This window comes from Sebastes fasciatus, chromosome 8 (genome assembly GCF_043250625.1).
Source record: "Sebastes fasciatus isolate fSebFas1 chromosome 8, fSebFas1.pri, whole genome shotgun sequence".
Taxonomy (NCBI): domain Eukaryota; kingdom Metazoa; phylum Chordata; class Actinopteri; order Perciformes; family Sebastidae; genus Sebastes; species Sebastes fasciatus.
The window spans coordinates 25,869,294-25,884,081 of record NC_133802.1 but is presented as its reverse complement, the minus strand read 5'-3'; the positions used below and the strand labels follow the sequence as shown (position 1 = coordinate 25,884,081).

The window sequence follows — 14,788 nt, the reverse complement described above, 5'->3', positions numbered from 1 at the left end:
ATGTGTACATATACTGGCCTCCAGGACTGTATATCGAAATGTTTTTCCAAATCTGTAGTTAGCTTAATAGTTAAACGACGTATTAAGGCCAGTGTAGGTCTGAGATTAACCTCACAAATTTACGAGAAATTTTGCTTAGGAACCAAATCGCTTCACTTTGCAAGGTTGGATCAACCTCAACACACCACAAATGCCACCGCTAAATACTGCAGTAACGTGAGCCGCCAAGTGCAAAATATATTATATCGTATAGCGGACTCTCCATTCAACCATTCATCCATTCTCATCTGTTTATCCGGGGCCATGTCTCAGGGGGCAGCAGGCTAAGCAGGTATTCCAGACATCCCTCTCCCCAGCAAACTCTAAGGACATAATTCACCATAATCTGTGGTTCCACACGAGCAGTTATGCTCTGTGCCTTTTCTGTGTTATTTTCCCCAAACACTGACACAGTGACAGTTGGGCACAGTCCCTTTAAATTTATGTTTTTTTACTTGGAATATTACACCCTTCCCCCGGCTCCGTAATTAATTTGTTTTACCTACAATGACCCTAATACGGCGTCGTAGTGAACTAGTGTGATGAAATAATTTCCCATTTATTTTTAGTATTTATTTTATTTTATTTTCCAACGCACACAAAAAACATTGCCTGCAGGTGGTGCAAGTGTTAAACTCACAACAGCTTTTTCTATTCTTGCCTGTAGGTGGCAATGGTTGGCATGTGTACAGCTGGTCTGACAATGACCAAACGTCTCCTACTTGTGGAGAATCTGCTGCCTGCTGAGTTGGTGTTTATGAGTTTGAATTTATGAATGACTTAAAAAGCAAGTTCTATGAGGTGCTTCACATGTAGATATATTCCAATACTAGATGTCAAACTAAAAGCTGTATTTCTGTTCTACAGGGTGCCCAGTAGATCCTAGCAGGAGGAGGGCAGCAGACGTGAAGCCGTCTCGTGCTCACATCATCACACCTCGCGAAGTCACCGGCGGCTTCAGAGGAGGAAGCTTGTCCTCCAGAAACATCCTCCAACTCAATGGCAAGCACTTTAAATCCACAACCCACTGAATCCTGTCGGTGTTAATGTACCAACATATCAATTAACTTCACTTTCATTAACTGTGCAGCTGATGTTTTTCTCCACTTAGTGTACGTCTCAGCACATATGTGTGTGTGTGTGTGTGTTTTCTACGCCACGGAGCAATTAGTGCCTTTCATTTGGGCGGTGACCATGCTCCTGCTTTTATCAACTCGACCAGATCCATTTCACATCCTGTCTCTTGGCTGCACCACTGAACCACTCAATTTCCAGCCTAATTGAGCTTGCAGAAGCATCTCTGGTGGCTAGCCACAGTCCTGTTTGTGTTTTGTGTGTGTGTGTGCGCAGTCCAAGCAGAGGAACACACACACTGGGGAAACCAATTTTTTCCTCAATTAGACAAGCTGTCGCCAGTCAACTGGTGTGTCTTCCTAAATTTGTCCTTAAAATGTGGACTATGACTCAACACACACACACACACACACACACACGGTAAGAGGCATCAGAAAGAGTTGAAAACAAGTAGATAATTGCTTCTAATTATGTAAAATAAGTCTCGCAGGAGTGGAATTACATCACACTCTGAGGAGCAGAGACCTTTGAAATGCTGTGTATTGCATTACATGTCATACACATTTGCTCATAGCACACTACTTACTAATATGCTGTTAAAAAAATATGCATATGGAATCACAAACAAACATGTATTCTGTAACACACGTTTATAAACGAATGCATGCTCACTCCAAATATATTCCCTAAACTGTTGCAATCATTTATTCACAGCTCTTGTTACTGTGCAAACACGGTCTGTTCACTGTTTGCTTTGCCTCTTACCTATCTCCACCTCCTCCTCCTCCTCCTCCTCCTCTTCTTCCTCCCCAATGCCTCCACCTCTCCACTGCTCCTGTCTCTCTTACGCACTGAACTCTCTCCTCTCTCCGCTCCACCTTCCCATGGCATTTAAACATACAGTGCGCTTAATTGCTTTCACTGGAGTCCAGTCGCAACAGTTAGCCACGCTGAAGCTGTGTCGTGTGTAAGTGTGTAAGTGTGTGTGTGCTCAGACACACTCCTGTCCCACTCCTGCCTGCCTGTGGCTCTGAAGGAAGCAGTGCTGCCAGACACTATCTGGTTGGGTGACTGGCAGTCGACCCAATGCCTCTCCGATAAGCAGACTTGGGAAAAATGTCCGGGGATAAAGAGTGGTACTGAATATAATAGAATTCTCTTGTCGTTGCTCATATATAATGAAATTAAGTAGCAAACCTGACGGTGTATACACATAATATCAAACAGTAATAAAAATAAAGAGTAAAAATATATATTATAAATAGAACTTATGTGTTTGCTTAAGCTATAAAGACAGTAGGATATTGCACTTAAGATAGTGCATGTTTGCTGAGTTTAATTGACTCTATATACAAGTAATAAATAAATACGGGAATAAATATTTTAAAAAGGAATAAACTAAGGTGCAGCTGGAATGTAAACATCTGTAGTTCTATATATACATATAAAATGTGTAGTTGAAATGTAAAAATGTAGAGGGAGAGCATATACCTGAATTTATGTGCCAGCAAAAAAAGGGCTACGAAAATCTTTTTTTTTCCAATACATCAGTGAATGTAAAGGATAAACAGGAAGGCAATCCAGGCATTCCAAAATATCAAAAAAGTAGCAACGAGGCAGCAACTGCAGCTAAAGAAAACTCATGCGTTGATGAATCAATTAACGAAACACAAGCAAATGAAGAAAACCCCACTTTGACCACACTCAGGATCAGTCTTTGTCTCAAGACCACTTTTTGAAGGTCTCGTCTCAGAATTGACCGCATTGTCACTCTATCTCGTCTCGGTCTCAGAAAAAGAGGACTCTGGATTTAATTTCAAGCACGGTCAAGACCATAACTGCAGGGAAATCACTAGATTGCCTGTGTATTATCTGATTTATTTGTTGACATCATTACTGTGATTGGATGTAGAACGTTCTGCTTCAAATGCAACCAATAACTTGACTCATTTCTAATTTGTAATTCTTGTTACTGGTAACGACTGTCACCCCTCCCCGCCCCCCTTTATATGCATGCCAATGTAAAGGGAAAGGTAAGATAAGTGTAAGTGACACTACTGTTAGTAATCTGCATCTGTACCAAAACTCTTTTCAGACACTGGTCTGGTCTTGACTTGATATCAACCCCTCAAATTCTTGGTTTTTGTCTCAGTCTCGATACACTCTTGGTCGTGACTTGGTCTCGATTTAGGTGGTTGTGACTACAACACTGCCACACATACATCTGCTAAAACACTGCAAAAAAAAGAAAACATATTCAAGATATATAAAGAAATGCAAAAAATAGAGAAACATTGCAAGTAGCACAGAACAAAGCAGAACTGAGTAACAATGCGAAATCTGTATCCAGGGGACACTAAAGAACTGATGAACGCACAAGGAAGTTGTGTGTTTTCCTGAGTTCCCTCGGCCAATGACATTTATTGAAGGATGTGATATGAGTAGGGCCGGGAAAGTTTACTAGTGACAATAAGATACCACAGTTACTGTGCAGATACCAAAAATAATACTTAAACCTTTTCTTTCATTCATCAAAAGAAGCTTAAGATCTCAAATGATAAATGTCTAAACACAAGCAGCCATTGCAGAACTTTTGTATGATCCAATAATATCCGATATCAGCATTTGGTACTTGATAGTTTTCGATACAGTGCTACAGACACATTTATCTTCCTACATGCTGTAAAACAGACTCCATCACATGGCTGCAAATAAATCTGCTTTTAGATGACATAAATATGGGCAGCTCTGAGTTTCAAGTTTGTCTGAGTGTTGTTCAAGTGCAGGATTAGGCAAATTCTCTAGTCAAAGCTTTTAAAGTACATGGGTAATTTGCATGATCCAGTTGAAATGAGGGTGGATTATTTGGTGACTACTGTAGATGAATCAGGTATTTTAATTAGATATTTTGGATAGCCATGGAGGTGGAAGATAATTTGGGAGGAGAGAGGCAGCCTGTTTACCCAGCAGTAGGGCTTCGGCCCAGTTGTAGTGGTGCCAGTTGTTTAACTGGACTGTTGTCTGTGTACAAGCTGTTGTTTCTTGTGCTCCAACAATACTTTAATCTGTCAGCGCCTCTCTCCCTTGGACATTTGGAGGGTTTTTAGAACATATGGTCAAAATGGCAAAGACATTAGATTCCACTCTGTTCAGTAAATATATTCATGATTGCGGTCTGTTCCTCCTTCACAGCGAGAAATGCTGCACAAGCACACAGGCTGGAGATAGATGAGGATCGCGTGCCATTGTTCAGACGCGGGATCAGAGCAGACGCCATCGTGCCCGGAGAGCACAACCTAAACGAGGCCGACGGCGGCCGCCGCAAGCTCAGCTGCATGGCTGCCGTGCATCAGCGGGAGGGCAAGGAGGATGCCAAAGAGGCTGAGGTCACGGTGAGGTCAAACTTTGCACTTGAGCCAGACAAGAATAGCTGCTTTACTGTGTCTGTAAAGCAGAGCCACAATAGTCTGTGTCTTCTTCACTTAAATCTCAAACGCACAACAAAGCCAGAGCACCAGCTTTCAGTCTGGCTCTGAAACACGTCACGAGGGAGCTTTCACAGAGGCGTGGAGCGTCTCCCAGACAGCATGCCCATGTTACAATCCTCGTGGCGATGTGCCCTTCAACCCTCTGTGTTTTAGTGACTGTATGAGAAGGTGTTAATTGTTCTTCTACCCGAAGGCACATCTTGTACTTTCACCCATGGGTGCACATGCTAAATGTGATTTTGGCTGTGGTGCATGTCTGTCTCAGACATTTTACACATTACATTTCCTGTTGTAAGCACCCCCAAACACAGCCAATACTATGTGGAATATTACTGAGTCCTGCTCGCACAGGAACAAGTTGCTTTGCAATTCAATTTGGATTTGACTTTTCTGGGCTGATAGCCACAGCCTAATTTGGTCCAGGTTTATCCCCTGCATAATTCCAGAGCACTAGACCTGTGGAAAACCTCAGTATTATTTTTCGCACACACTTAACTTTACCACCCAGGTTCTGAAACTCAATTTGAGATGTTTAATTTATTTCTAAGACAAGTGTATCTACTGGCCAGATCCCTGGCATCCCACAGCTTATTGCTCCCTTTATAATATTTAAAAGGTTTGAGTGCAGTAGACAAAACGGTTCAAATTTAGTTGAAGTGCATAGTTAAATTTCTGAAGGAATACAGATTTAAAGATTGATGGGTTCCTCTTGTTTGTCACAAACTGTCCTAAAAGAAAAACTAAGTAGAGAAAGTGGGTCTGTTTACTCTCTGATTTGGAACAAGGCTGCACAAACTCAATGAACCCAAAATGTGAGAAAACACTGTATATAATATTGATTTAGTTCCAAATACCTGTTCTCAGTGGCCGATGGAACTCGTGGATGTTGTGGATTTCTTTTTTTTGACAAACCATTGAAAAATATAATTGTGTTAAAGGTTTTGAAAAGGTCATTTCAACACTTGGCCATAAAGGAAAAGAAACAACATTAAGCTGGCCTGCTTGCAGAGCTTTCATCCCAACTACACCGTTTTCCAACTACAGCATGTAATCAGAATGTAGTCTTGGATGTATTGATCATGAAGAATGTGTTATTGTATGCCTTGAAATACCACCACAAGTAATAGCTGAGATTTGGGAACACAGCAACATCGCTAGAAAGATGTCAGACGATAAAGTGGAGAGTGAGCGCACCCAAAATGTTGGTACTAAACTCTCATTGCACAAGAAATCTGTGCGCAAACTACGGCAAGTACAGTAGGTCAATATCAAACCAGGAAGTCTCTCTGTTAACTGCACTCGCTGCAACAATGGAAAGTTTGGGTAATTGTTTAAAACATTTTACAGAATGTCATGATATTGTGTTGCCTAGTGTTACACTGGAACGTGTTTAAAAGTTATTGTTCTTGGGTGTTAGGATCGGACTATGGAAGCCAGAGAACTCAATCAGATCAAACCCAGAGAACAGCACAGCAAGGCGGAGGGCATCGCCAACATGCTGAGCCAGGCCATCACCACCCAGCACCTGCTCTACGCCAGCCTGGGTTCTGCTGAGTACTTGGAGTTTGTCCTTAAAAATCCCTTTAATGTGCCTCAGACTGTCAGCATTCACAGCGAAGACCCTGAGCTCAGGTAAGACAACCATTAACTGTTTGTTTTGTGTGATTATATTTCCAACTGACAAAGAGAAAGCCATTAGATGTTTGTTAGTCGATAGGTGTTTCCCCAGTTTAACATACCGACTGTGGGTATGTGTTTCTGTACTGTACGTGTTTTCCATTATCCCCCCATTAGCCCCACCATGAAACTGTGTCCACACGTTTTGAACGTGTTTCTAAAGCTGACGGTACACCTCTGGAGATATAACCTGCTTTAGAAAAGATGCTGCGTCCTCACACTTGACTCCTCACAATGTGGGACGTATCCAATCCAGGACTTTATTCTCTGAAGTGATGGTTTAGCCTTTCCTTCTGTTCCTCAGAATGTTTCACCACCAGTCTTGGCCCCAAGGGTTGCCTATAACAATTCGTGAATACAAAAGTCTGAACAGTAGAGGGCATTAAAGCAACATTATACTGGATATTATCTGTCATTAACAGAAGAAGAAGAAGAAGAAAAGATTGGTCTCTACCAGTGGGCAGACTCCAGGTCTGAAAAGTGAAGCCAATGAGGAAGTGCCTTAAACTTGCATTCTCTCTAACAGCCAGCAGGGGGCGACTCCTCTGGTTGCAAAAAGAAGTCTGATTGTATAGAAGTCTATGGGAAAATGTTGTTGGGAAATAGGCAACCATCATCATAAAATGTACATTCATTTTTTTATTTTTTTATTTTGGTGTTCAAAATATGTTAAATACAGTAATTAACATAATTAGGAAATCCTTTGTTGGTTTTGAAGCATGTTATAGCCTTTATGGTTCTTGCAGCGCAGACAGTGGAAACAGAAGCAATAGATATGAGAACATAAACAGGTTCTAAAAGGAACGGTTCACCTCCCGTATAGTGATGCAAGTAACAACAATGATTAAGAAATCCCATCATCCAAAGAAGAAACACTGAAGTTTGTGTGACTGTGTGTTTTATTCAGGTTGTGGGAGTCTGATTCACAGCTTGCTCCCTGTTTTGATATGATGCATGTGTGTGTAGGTGTGCACTAATGTGTGTGTTCGCATGTGCGCCTGTTTTAGCATTTATTTACTCTTGTGTGGTGGGTGCATTATTTAGTCAGAATTTTCTAAATTGAGGCAGCAGGTTTCGTGTGCACGCCTCACACATTTAAATTTTGTTCACAGAGTGTTTTTATTTATGAATAAACAAGATAGATTATTAGTTTCTCAGCACAAATAGCGGCCACGTTTCCAAACACGTGTGTGTCTGCATGAGTAAATAAAATAAATTCTGCCATCTCCTCGTCGCTACATTTCACTCTATTGTTCAAGCACATACTGCCGGCCTATTAACAAAGAAGATTCTAGCTCCTTCAGCAGCACGATCGCTTGTCCTTGACGCAGATGAAGACATAAAGCTGGTGAGATGCTAAATAACCCCTTTAATCCACACATAGAAGCCATTATGGGTGATATTTCCTGGATCACCCGTTCTTGGTATCCATGGCGTGTTTGTTTCCTTCAGTTAGCGTCGTCGTTAATCCCTCAGCGCTGAATCTTTTGTTATGGATTCTGCTCATGCCTGAGTTTTGGATTAACATATATCACGTTGATCAACAAAGGCTGGAGTGCGCCATGGATGAATCATTATGGCATTAGCCTGGCCATCGGGCCTACCAGGTCTAATTGAGAGTCATCAATCCCTGCATCTGTCCTCTCTCCGGCTTAGCGCCCGGTTAGTTTATTTATTTATTTCCTGATGAGGCAGCGTGACACTTTACACCAAACCGTCTGCCACCTCTACCGTGAGCCAGAAATGTGTAAATTAGCAAAGGAAGCTTCTGCATTTGATGTGTTTCTAACGCAGCACTGTGGGTTTCACCAGTCAAATTCAGGTCATGCAGTCAGGTTGAGACAGTTCACCGAGTTCAGCCCAGCCCAGAACACGTTTACATTTTGAGACACTATGCAGCTGTGATTGCCAAAGAAAAGATGAGGAGATATGATGGAAGGAAAATTCAATAATGTCATTGTTAACTAGGTCTTTATCAGAGTTGAATGATTTTATCACTTTTTTACCAGGAAGTTTTGGATTTAGTTGTAACGTTGGAGTGATCTTCTGCGCTCGATACTCCACCTGTTGAATCCTGCTGTGCACTCCATGTCTGATTAATCCACTTGCTGAACCGCCTGCATAGTTTTCTTATACAAATTTTGTACTCGTACACAATAAATAACATTTTTCCACAAAGCTAAACAAGTAGTTTTTAAAGAGCGGTCCATCTTTGTTCTTTTCCATCTTTTTTTTTTCAAATGTTAACGCCCATTCAGCAGTTGCTAATTGGAGCTTATCAATAAGGCTATGAGTCAAAGCAAGCTGTGCTAAATTTGGAAATAACTGAAAGGGTTAGTTTGGATTATTTGAAGTGGGGTTGTATGTATACTCCAGCTCTTCTGTGAGGAAACTTTACTGTTTTTGTGAATGTTGTCTGGTGACTTTGAAGAGAGCGATATGACGGCTTCAGTTCTCTGTCAGAAAGGGCTGTCTGACATCGAGGTAAAGTGACTTTGGACGGGAGCAGCAGAAAAACGTATTTCAGCCACCTAAAAATAAATCGATATCAGTTTAAGTGTATGCTATATTTAGAATATTTTCTATTTGTTTTGCCTTGCTGTCAGACGGCCCTTTCCGACGGGGGACTGAAGCCGTTATATCGCTGTCTTCAAAGCCACCAGACTCCATTCACAAAAACATTAATTTTACTTCTCAGAACACGAGAGTTGCTGGTCTACCGCTGCTCCGATTGGTTAGTTTCTTTGTGTTATTGTGTGACTTTCTGATTCGAACTAACATGTCCACAGCAATACACTGCTTAGCTTCCGTTTTGGTATTCCTGTCTGCTTCTCCAAACTGGGGGCATGCCGAGCGCTATCTAAGTAACTGTATGAGACGTTAATATACTGACTATAAGGATGTATATATATTGTATATGAAGCATCATGCAGAAACCGACGTCAGGTCACGTGGGAAAAAGTTTTGAGAAGGGCTTGGGAAAATAGCATTTTGACACAAAACATACACTAAGACCAATAATTTGAATGTTTGTATTTGAAGGAACACCACTGGGAAGCTACAGAATGATATAAAAACCTTAAAAATCATAATGGACCCACCCTTTAAACAGCTGCAGCACCGTAATAATACATTTTCAAGGTTGGACTTTGGACTGTTTCCTGGAAAAAGGAAGTTGGTTTTGCTGAGAATTCCCAAGAAATCCTTGGATGTGAATTCCCAGTATTCAACCCTCCTCTACTGTCAAGTCAAACTGGAGTTCTCTCGAAAATATTGGCACCTAGAGTCAAAATGTACTGTATATGTCATTGCCACATGCGTATCTGTTTTTGAGATGTTCAACATTTATTAGCTGTACTTGAGGCGACATAAAGTATTTTTTAGACTTATCTGCCAAGCCATTGAAGGGTTAGAGAATATGTACACAAACAACAAAACTGCATGGCCTCTGTACTTTCTGTTATCCTGAACTGCATGAACCGTAGCTTGGTCAGTGCATCGAGGCTACTCTGCTGCTACTTCCTTGTCAATATTTCAGCCAATATTGGACAAGGAGCTTTCTTTACAACACAAGCGAGGCCTTGGGTAGCGCTTTGTTCTGCAGAAACAAACAGAAAAGAAGTCTGACCCTCAACCTGAAATCGAGCATCGGGCTTTGAAGGGAGAGTACTTAGAGAGAGGCTAGGCTAGCTGTAGCTTTGATGTCGGTAGCGGTTCAGAGCCCAGAGGCTCCTCTTGAAGTGGAGGACGCGTTTGCTACCTGTTGCCATCCATTTTGCATGGCTACCTTTTTACACTTGGCCTCTCGGAGCCTAGTGTGAGCTATGACTGCTGGCTAGCAGAGTGACAGGAGCTCCTCTGCTGCTGTCCATGCTGCTGCTTTCACTCTCATTATTTCTCCCTCTCATTACCGGTCTTCTCCGTGCTCTCTCTCTCTCTCTGCTTTCATTCAAGTCTCTCTTGATATCCTTTTAATCATCTTTATTTGGTTCCTTCTTCCCTCCATTTGCCTCAGTCTGTTTGTCCTCTTCACCTCCTACCTTGTTCTTTTTTTGCTTTCTTTAAAAATGAATCAATTTCTTTTTCTTTTATGGAGGCTCAGGTGAAACTTGAGCAAGTCTTTGTTATCGTGATGAGCCACAGGCAAAAATGTTTTATTCCAAGTGCACAGGTGGGAATCTCCAAATAAGTTGCGTGGAATTGACTGTTGCATCTCGCCCTAATGTTAGCGAGGTGAGGCCCTGAAAAAATTATAAACTCTTGCTCTCCTATTGAGAGAAATCCCCCTCTCTCTGCCCATGGGTTGGACCCTTTGAAGTTTCAAGCAGCACTTCCCTTTATGCATTTGTGCGTGAAATTTTTGCATTCAAAGGAAGAGGAAGGAGCGGAGACGAGACCTCCCCCTGTTGGAACGTCTTATCTGTTCCTGTTGCTTTCTCCCTGGAAATCCATTTGTTGGGGAGTGGAGGGGGGGCTTTCACTGACCTCTATACACTTTTATGAAGACTGCCGCCGGTAATTAAAAGGAAAGCATTGTGTTCTGTGTGTTGACTGCTCGACCGTGGAATTGGCTCACTTCGATTGTTGGCACTCTACAGTGAACTTTACATTGCTAGAATTAGTTTGTAAGAATGGGAAATCAATCCGTACTAAAGGGAATTGTATTGTTTTAGATGCATTGCTGGATCACTTGGAGAAGTTAGATCCGGTATGTAAGGAATATTTCCCATGGTTTCCCATGGTCATGCATCAAATCAAAGCCCCAACGAAGAGCGCCGGGCTTTGAAGCAAATTTGACATAATGGCCAAACCGTAGAATTACAACTTCCGTGTCCGTCACATGATGCCATTGGGCCCCAAAAGACTTTTTCCCATAAACTTACATTGGGAAAGAGACATCTGTAAATCAGCAACACTTGAATAGTCCTTGTTTAAATCATAAGGTCCTAAAAGTTGTAAAATGCATTAATCGCCGAATCCGAAAATGTTCCTGCTGCTGTTCATGTGAATAAGCAAAGATCAAGCGTCTGGGAAGCGAGGTTAAAGGAAACGCTAGTCCGCTTTGCTCTATGGGCTCCATGGATGCGGAAGATCTCCGGCAGATCCGGGTAATTTTGTACTCGAACATATTAACATAAAGGATATTCCCACACTCAAACATCTTGTTTCCATGAAAATAGTAAACACTTTAAAGCAGCTATAATCAATACTTTTATAGTAAAAATGCATAAAATAATGTGAAAACAATTATGACAAGGTGAAATGGATCATTCGTAGTGAGGAACCTACAGAGAATAGTCACCCAAATCTGCAGCTCCCTTTCTTACCAAGCTTTATAGTGAATTTCAGCCGATTGTTAAGCTATCTGGCCCACAACTTTACTGTTTTGTTACACTCTCAACGCTATCATAGCATCGTTATCAGCCAAAGCAGGCAGAAGTTTTCAGCGAAAAAAGCTCTAAAAACCCACTGTACACCTGCTGAGCACCAAACAGCAGACAGACCCAGTTGGCGACTAGCTGCTTAACATAGTGGAGAATGTAGCAGCTAAAGAGACAGATATTTCCCTCAGGTGTCGGTAGAGTCCAAAAACAGGGCTAAAAGAGAGTGAATGTTGGACTCCAAATAAATGATAATGTTGCTCTGTATCTGCTGAATGTTTGCCTTATCAACTTAAAAGGAAATGATATGCGCTCACAACTTGTTTCCGCTGCCCCCAAGTGGCCAAAAATATCAGTTATTGCAGATTTCAGGTTATTATTAGACGGAGACTGCTCTGCTAACTGACACCACTTCAGTACGTCTTTGTAAATGTCAAAGATAAATGGCACAACATCATTGTTGCTCTCATGTTTGTGTCATGTGTCTCTGGCATTTCTCATCGCCCCCTTGGTTACTTGAGAGATCACGTTTATGTATGTTATATTTATGCATGTTTTAAGGTCTTTCACTAATGCACATCACATGGTAGCATTTTTTATGAAAGTCATCTAATACAGTTTACTTCCTGACAGGATTTCTAGGACAAAACTTTAAAAAAACAACTGGGAATTTTGATTTTAAAGGGGCATTTCACTGATCAGTTTACTAGTCATAGGGAGTACTCAGCCTTTGGAAACATAAAAATAACCCAGATGATGTCATCAAGGTTATTATCTCAGTTTGGGCTTGGAGACCATCGTATCATACTGTAGGATGTAATGAACAGTGTGCAGTAGTCTTTTATTCCTGATAGTGTAACAAGTCCAACTCTGATCCGTTAAAGATGTACAGGAGCCTGCTTTCATCTCACTCATGTCCTTTAATCTTTCCCACCAGTGTCATCACTAATACAGAGGAGTGGCGTTACTTCAAAGCACTAACCAAAACCCCAACGCCGCTGGAGGAGAACATGTTCCACTTGGAGGAAGGTGCCCCGGGTCCCAGGGTTTACCTCCGGCCCAAGGAGAGCATCCACATCCCCCTGAAGTACCAGAGTTTCCTCTGCGACCACACCATGGCCCTTCAGGTACAGTTGAGGTTGATGCTGATGGAACGGCTGGGTCAACTTATTGCAGGGTGCAGTATTCTCGACAAATAGGATTGTATTTCAGCAGTCAGATGTTATGCTTGGATTTGTCCAGTCACTACATATTTCCATCACCACCAAGTGAAAGATCAAAGTTATACTCTCTCCTTCTAGCTTCTGGTGTCGCAACACTTCACAAGTCTGCTTATTGATTCCAAAATCTGAGTGGTCCAGAGATGTGTGAGAACAGTGTGGGATGGAGCAGTGATAAAAGTTGAAATTTCATTGATATAAATGTCACTACACCTCAAGGATTATTAAACAGGACTGATCCATCCCAAGGGCAAGTTATACACATGTAATGGCAACTCAGGCTCCACAGTTTATTTGATGCTAGAAGGAGTGTTTACATACAGTATGCTCTTATCTCCTGTAGATGGCTGTTGTTTTTTTTTTACACCCTTTGGTTCTTTCTGCTTCGTGTGATCTCTTACAGTTTTCTTGCCTCATGTGCACATGTGATTTTATTTCTGCGGTCATTTGCTGGTTTTGATAGATGATCAATTTCGATTCTGTTTCTTATCTATTCCTCACAGGGACCAAGCTTCCTGCCGACAGGCAAAGGTTCGCAGGTGGCCAAGAAGAACCTGTCCAATATTGTTGCTGCCAAGATTATCAAGGTACGGAGGGTGCTACTTGTGCTTTGTGTGATATTTTCTGTGTATTATTTGGACCTTTCTTATCTCCTTCTGTAGTCATCTGCTTCTCAATCCCTTAGTTGTTTGTCTCCAGGCTGTAATTATACTAAGATATGGATTTGAGATGCAATGTGGACGTACTGTATGTTTCTGCCATGATAAGAGCTTTAAAGAGGACCTATTATGCTTATTTTTAGGTGCATACATGTATTTTGTGTTTCTACTAGAACATGTGGTAACACTTCATTTAACAGGTCAGCAAATTTCATGGTAATTAGATGATAATTAGGAAGTAACTTATTTGAAATTTCTTTGGAATTAATGACAAATTACACCAATATTTACCTCAAAATTTATCGAAAATTACTTTTACTTTTTAAATTACTTACTCTTCCGATGAAGAGCAGCGCACAGCCACTTCTCAAGTAACTATTTTAATGATTATATGCTATTCTAGCATATAATTATTAAATAATGTTTATATTAAAGTCATTTTCGTTAAATTTTGAGGTCAGTATTGTGGTAATTTGGCAGTAATTCCAAAGAAATTTCAAATAGGTTTCTTGCTGATTATCACCTAATTACCATGAAATTTGCGGATCTGTAAAATGAAGTGTTACCAAACATGTTTACATGCTTTAATGTTAAAAAAAAACGCTTTATTTTTCTCATACTGGCTGTGCTGCAGCACCTCCTTTCACCCTCTGTCTGAAAGAGTGACTCCCTTTGGCGTGGATTTTGTAACTTGGCAGACCTTTTACATGCACAAAAAAAATATAACACACTAAAGGAAAGGGTTAAAAAACATTAAATACAGTCCATTTGAAACATGTTTAGCATCTAACGGTATATAAATTGATTGTTATTTTCAGTATTTTCAGAGTATGGGGAGGTAAAACCACCTAAACTAGTGGGAAGCGTTTGATCTGGAATTAAGTCAGGTTAACTTTCTGTCTAACAACATGTAGTGTACACACACACACACACACACACACACTCCCAGACAAGTCTCGGCGGAGTGGCAGTGCACCGCCTCCTCCCTCCTCTCCTCTCCCACACAATCACAGCTCAGACACAAAGAACACTTTGAAGTGTCAACTATTTAAAAAGTTACACTAGCCAGACAAGATTGTCAAGCAAAATGATATGCTGGAAATCACTTTAATCTTACTGAACATTGTTTATCTTCTCCGACTAATAAATGTCAGGCTGGAGGGTTAAACTATCTGCGATCAGAGGACAGCTTGACATGTCTGGCTAATCTACTTTAAATGGGCCATGCATGTGTGTAGTATTACTCTGAA

The 14,788-nt window shown here is 41.1% G+C and overlaps 1 protein-coding gene across 1 annotated transcript in view; it reads left to right on the top strand.

Moving 5' to 3' along the window:
* Window positions 1-14,788, top strand: part of nphp4 (nephronophthisis 4) — a 178,853-nt gene that overhangs the window by 150,072 nt on the left and 13,993 nt on the right. Inside the window, exons 19-23 of the mRNA XM_074644653.1 lie at window positions 907-1,041; window positions 4,306-4,505; window positions 6,019-6,233; window positions 12,597-12,786; window positions 13,383-13,466. Of these exons, the coding sequence (XP_074500754.1) occupies window positions 907-1,041; window positions 4,306-4,505; window positions 6,019-6,233; window positions 12,597-12,786; window positions 13,383-13,466 (824 nt within the window). The remainder of the gene's footprint in view (window positions 1-906; window positions 1,042-4,305; window positions 4,506-6,018; window positions 6,234-12,596; window positions 12,787-13,382; window positions 13,467-14,788) is intronic.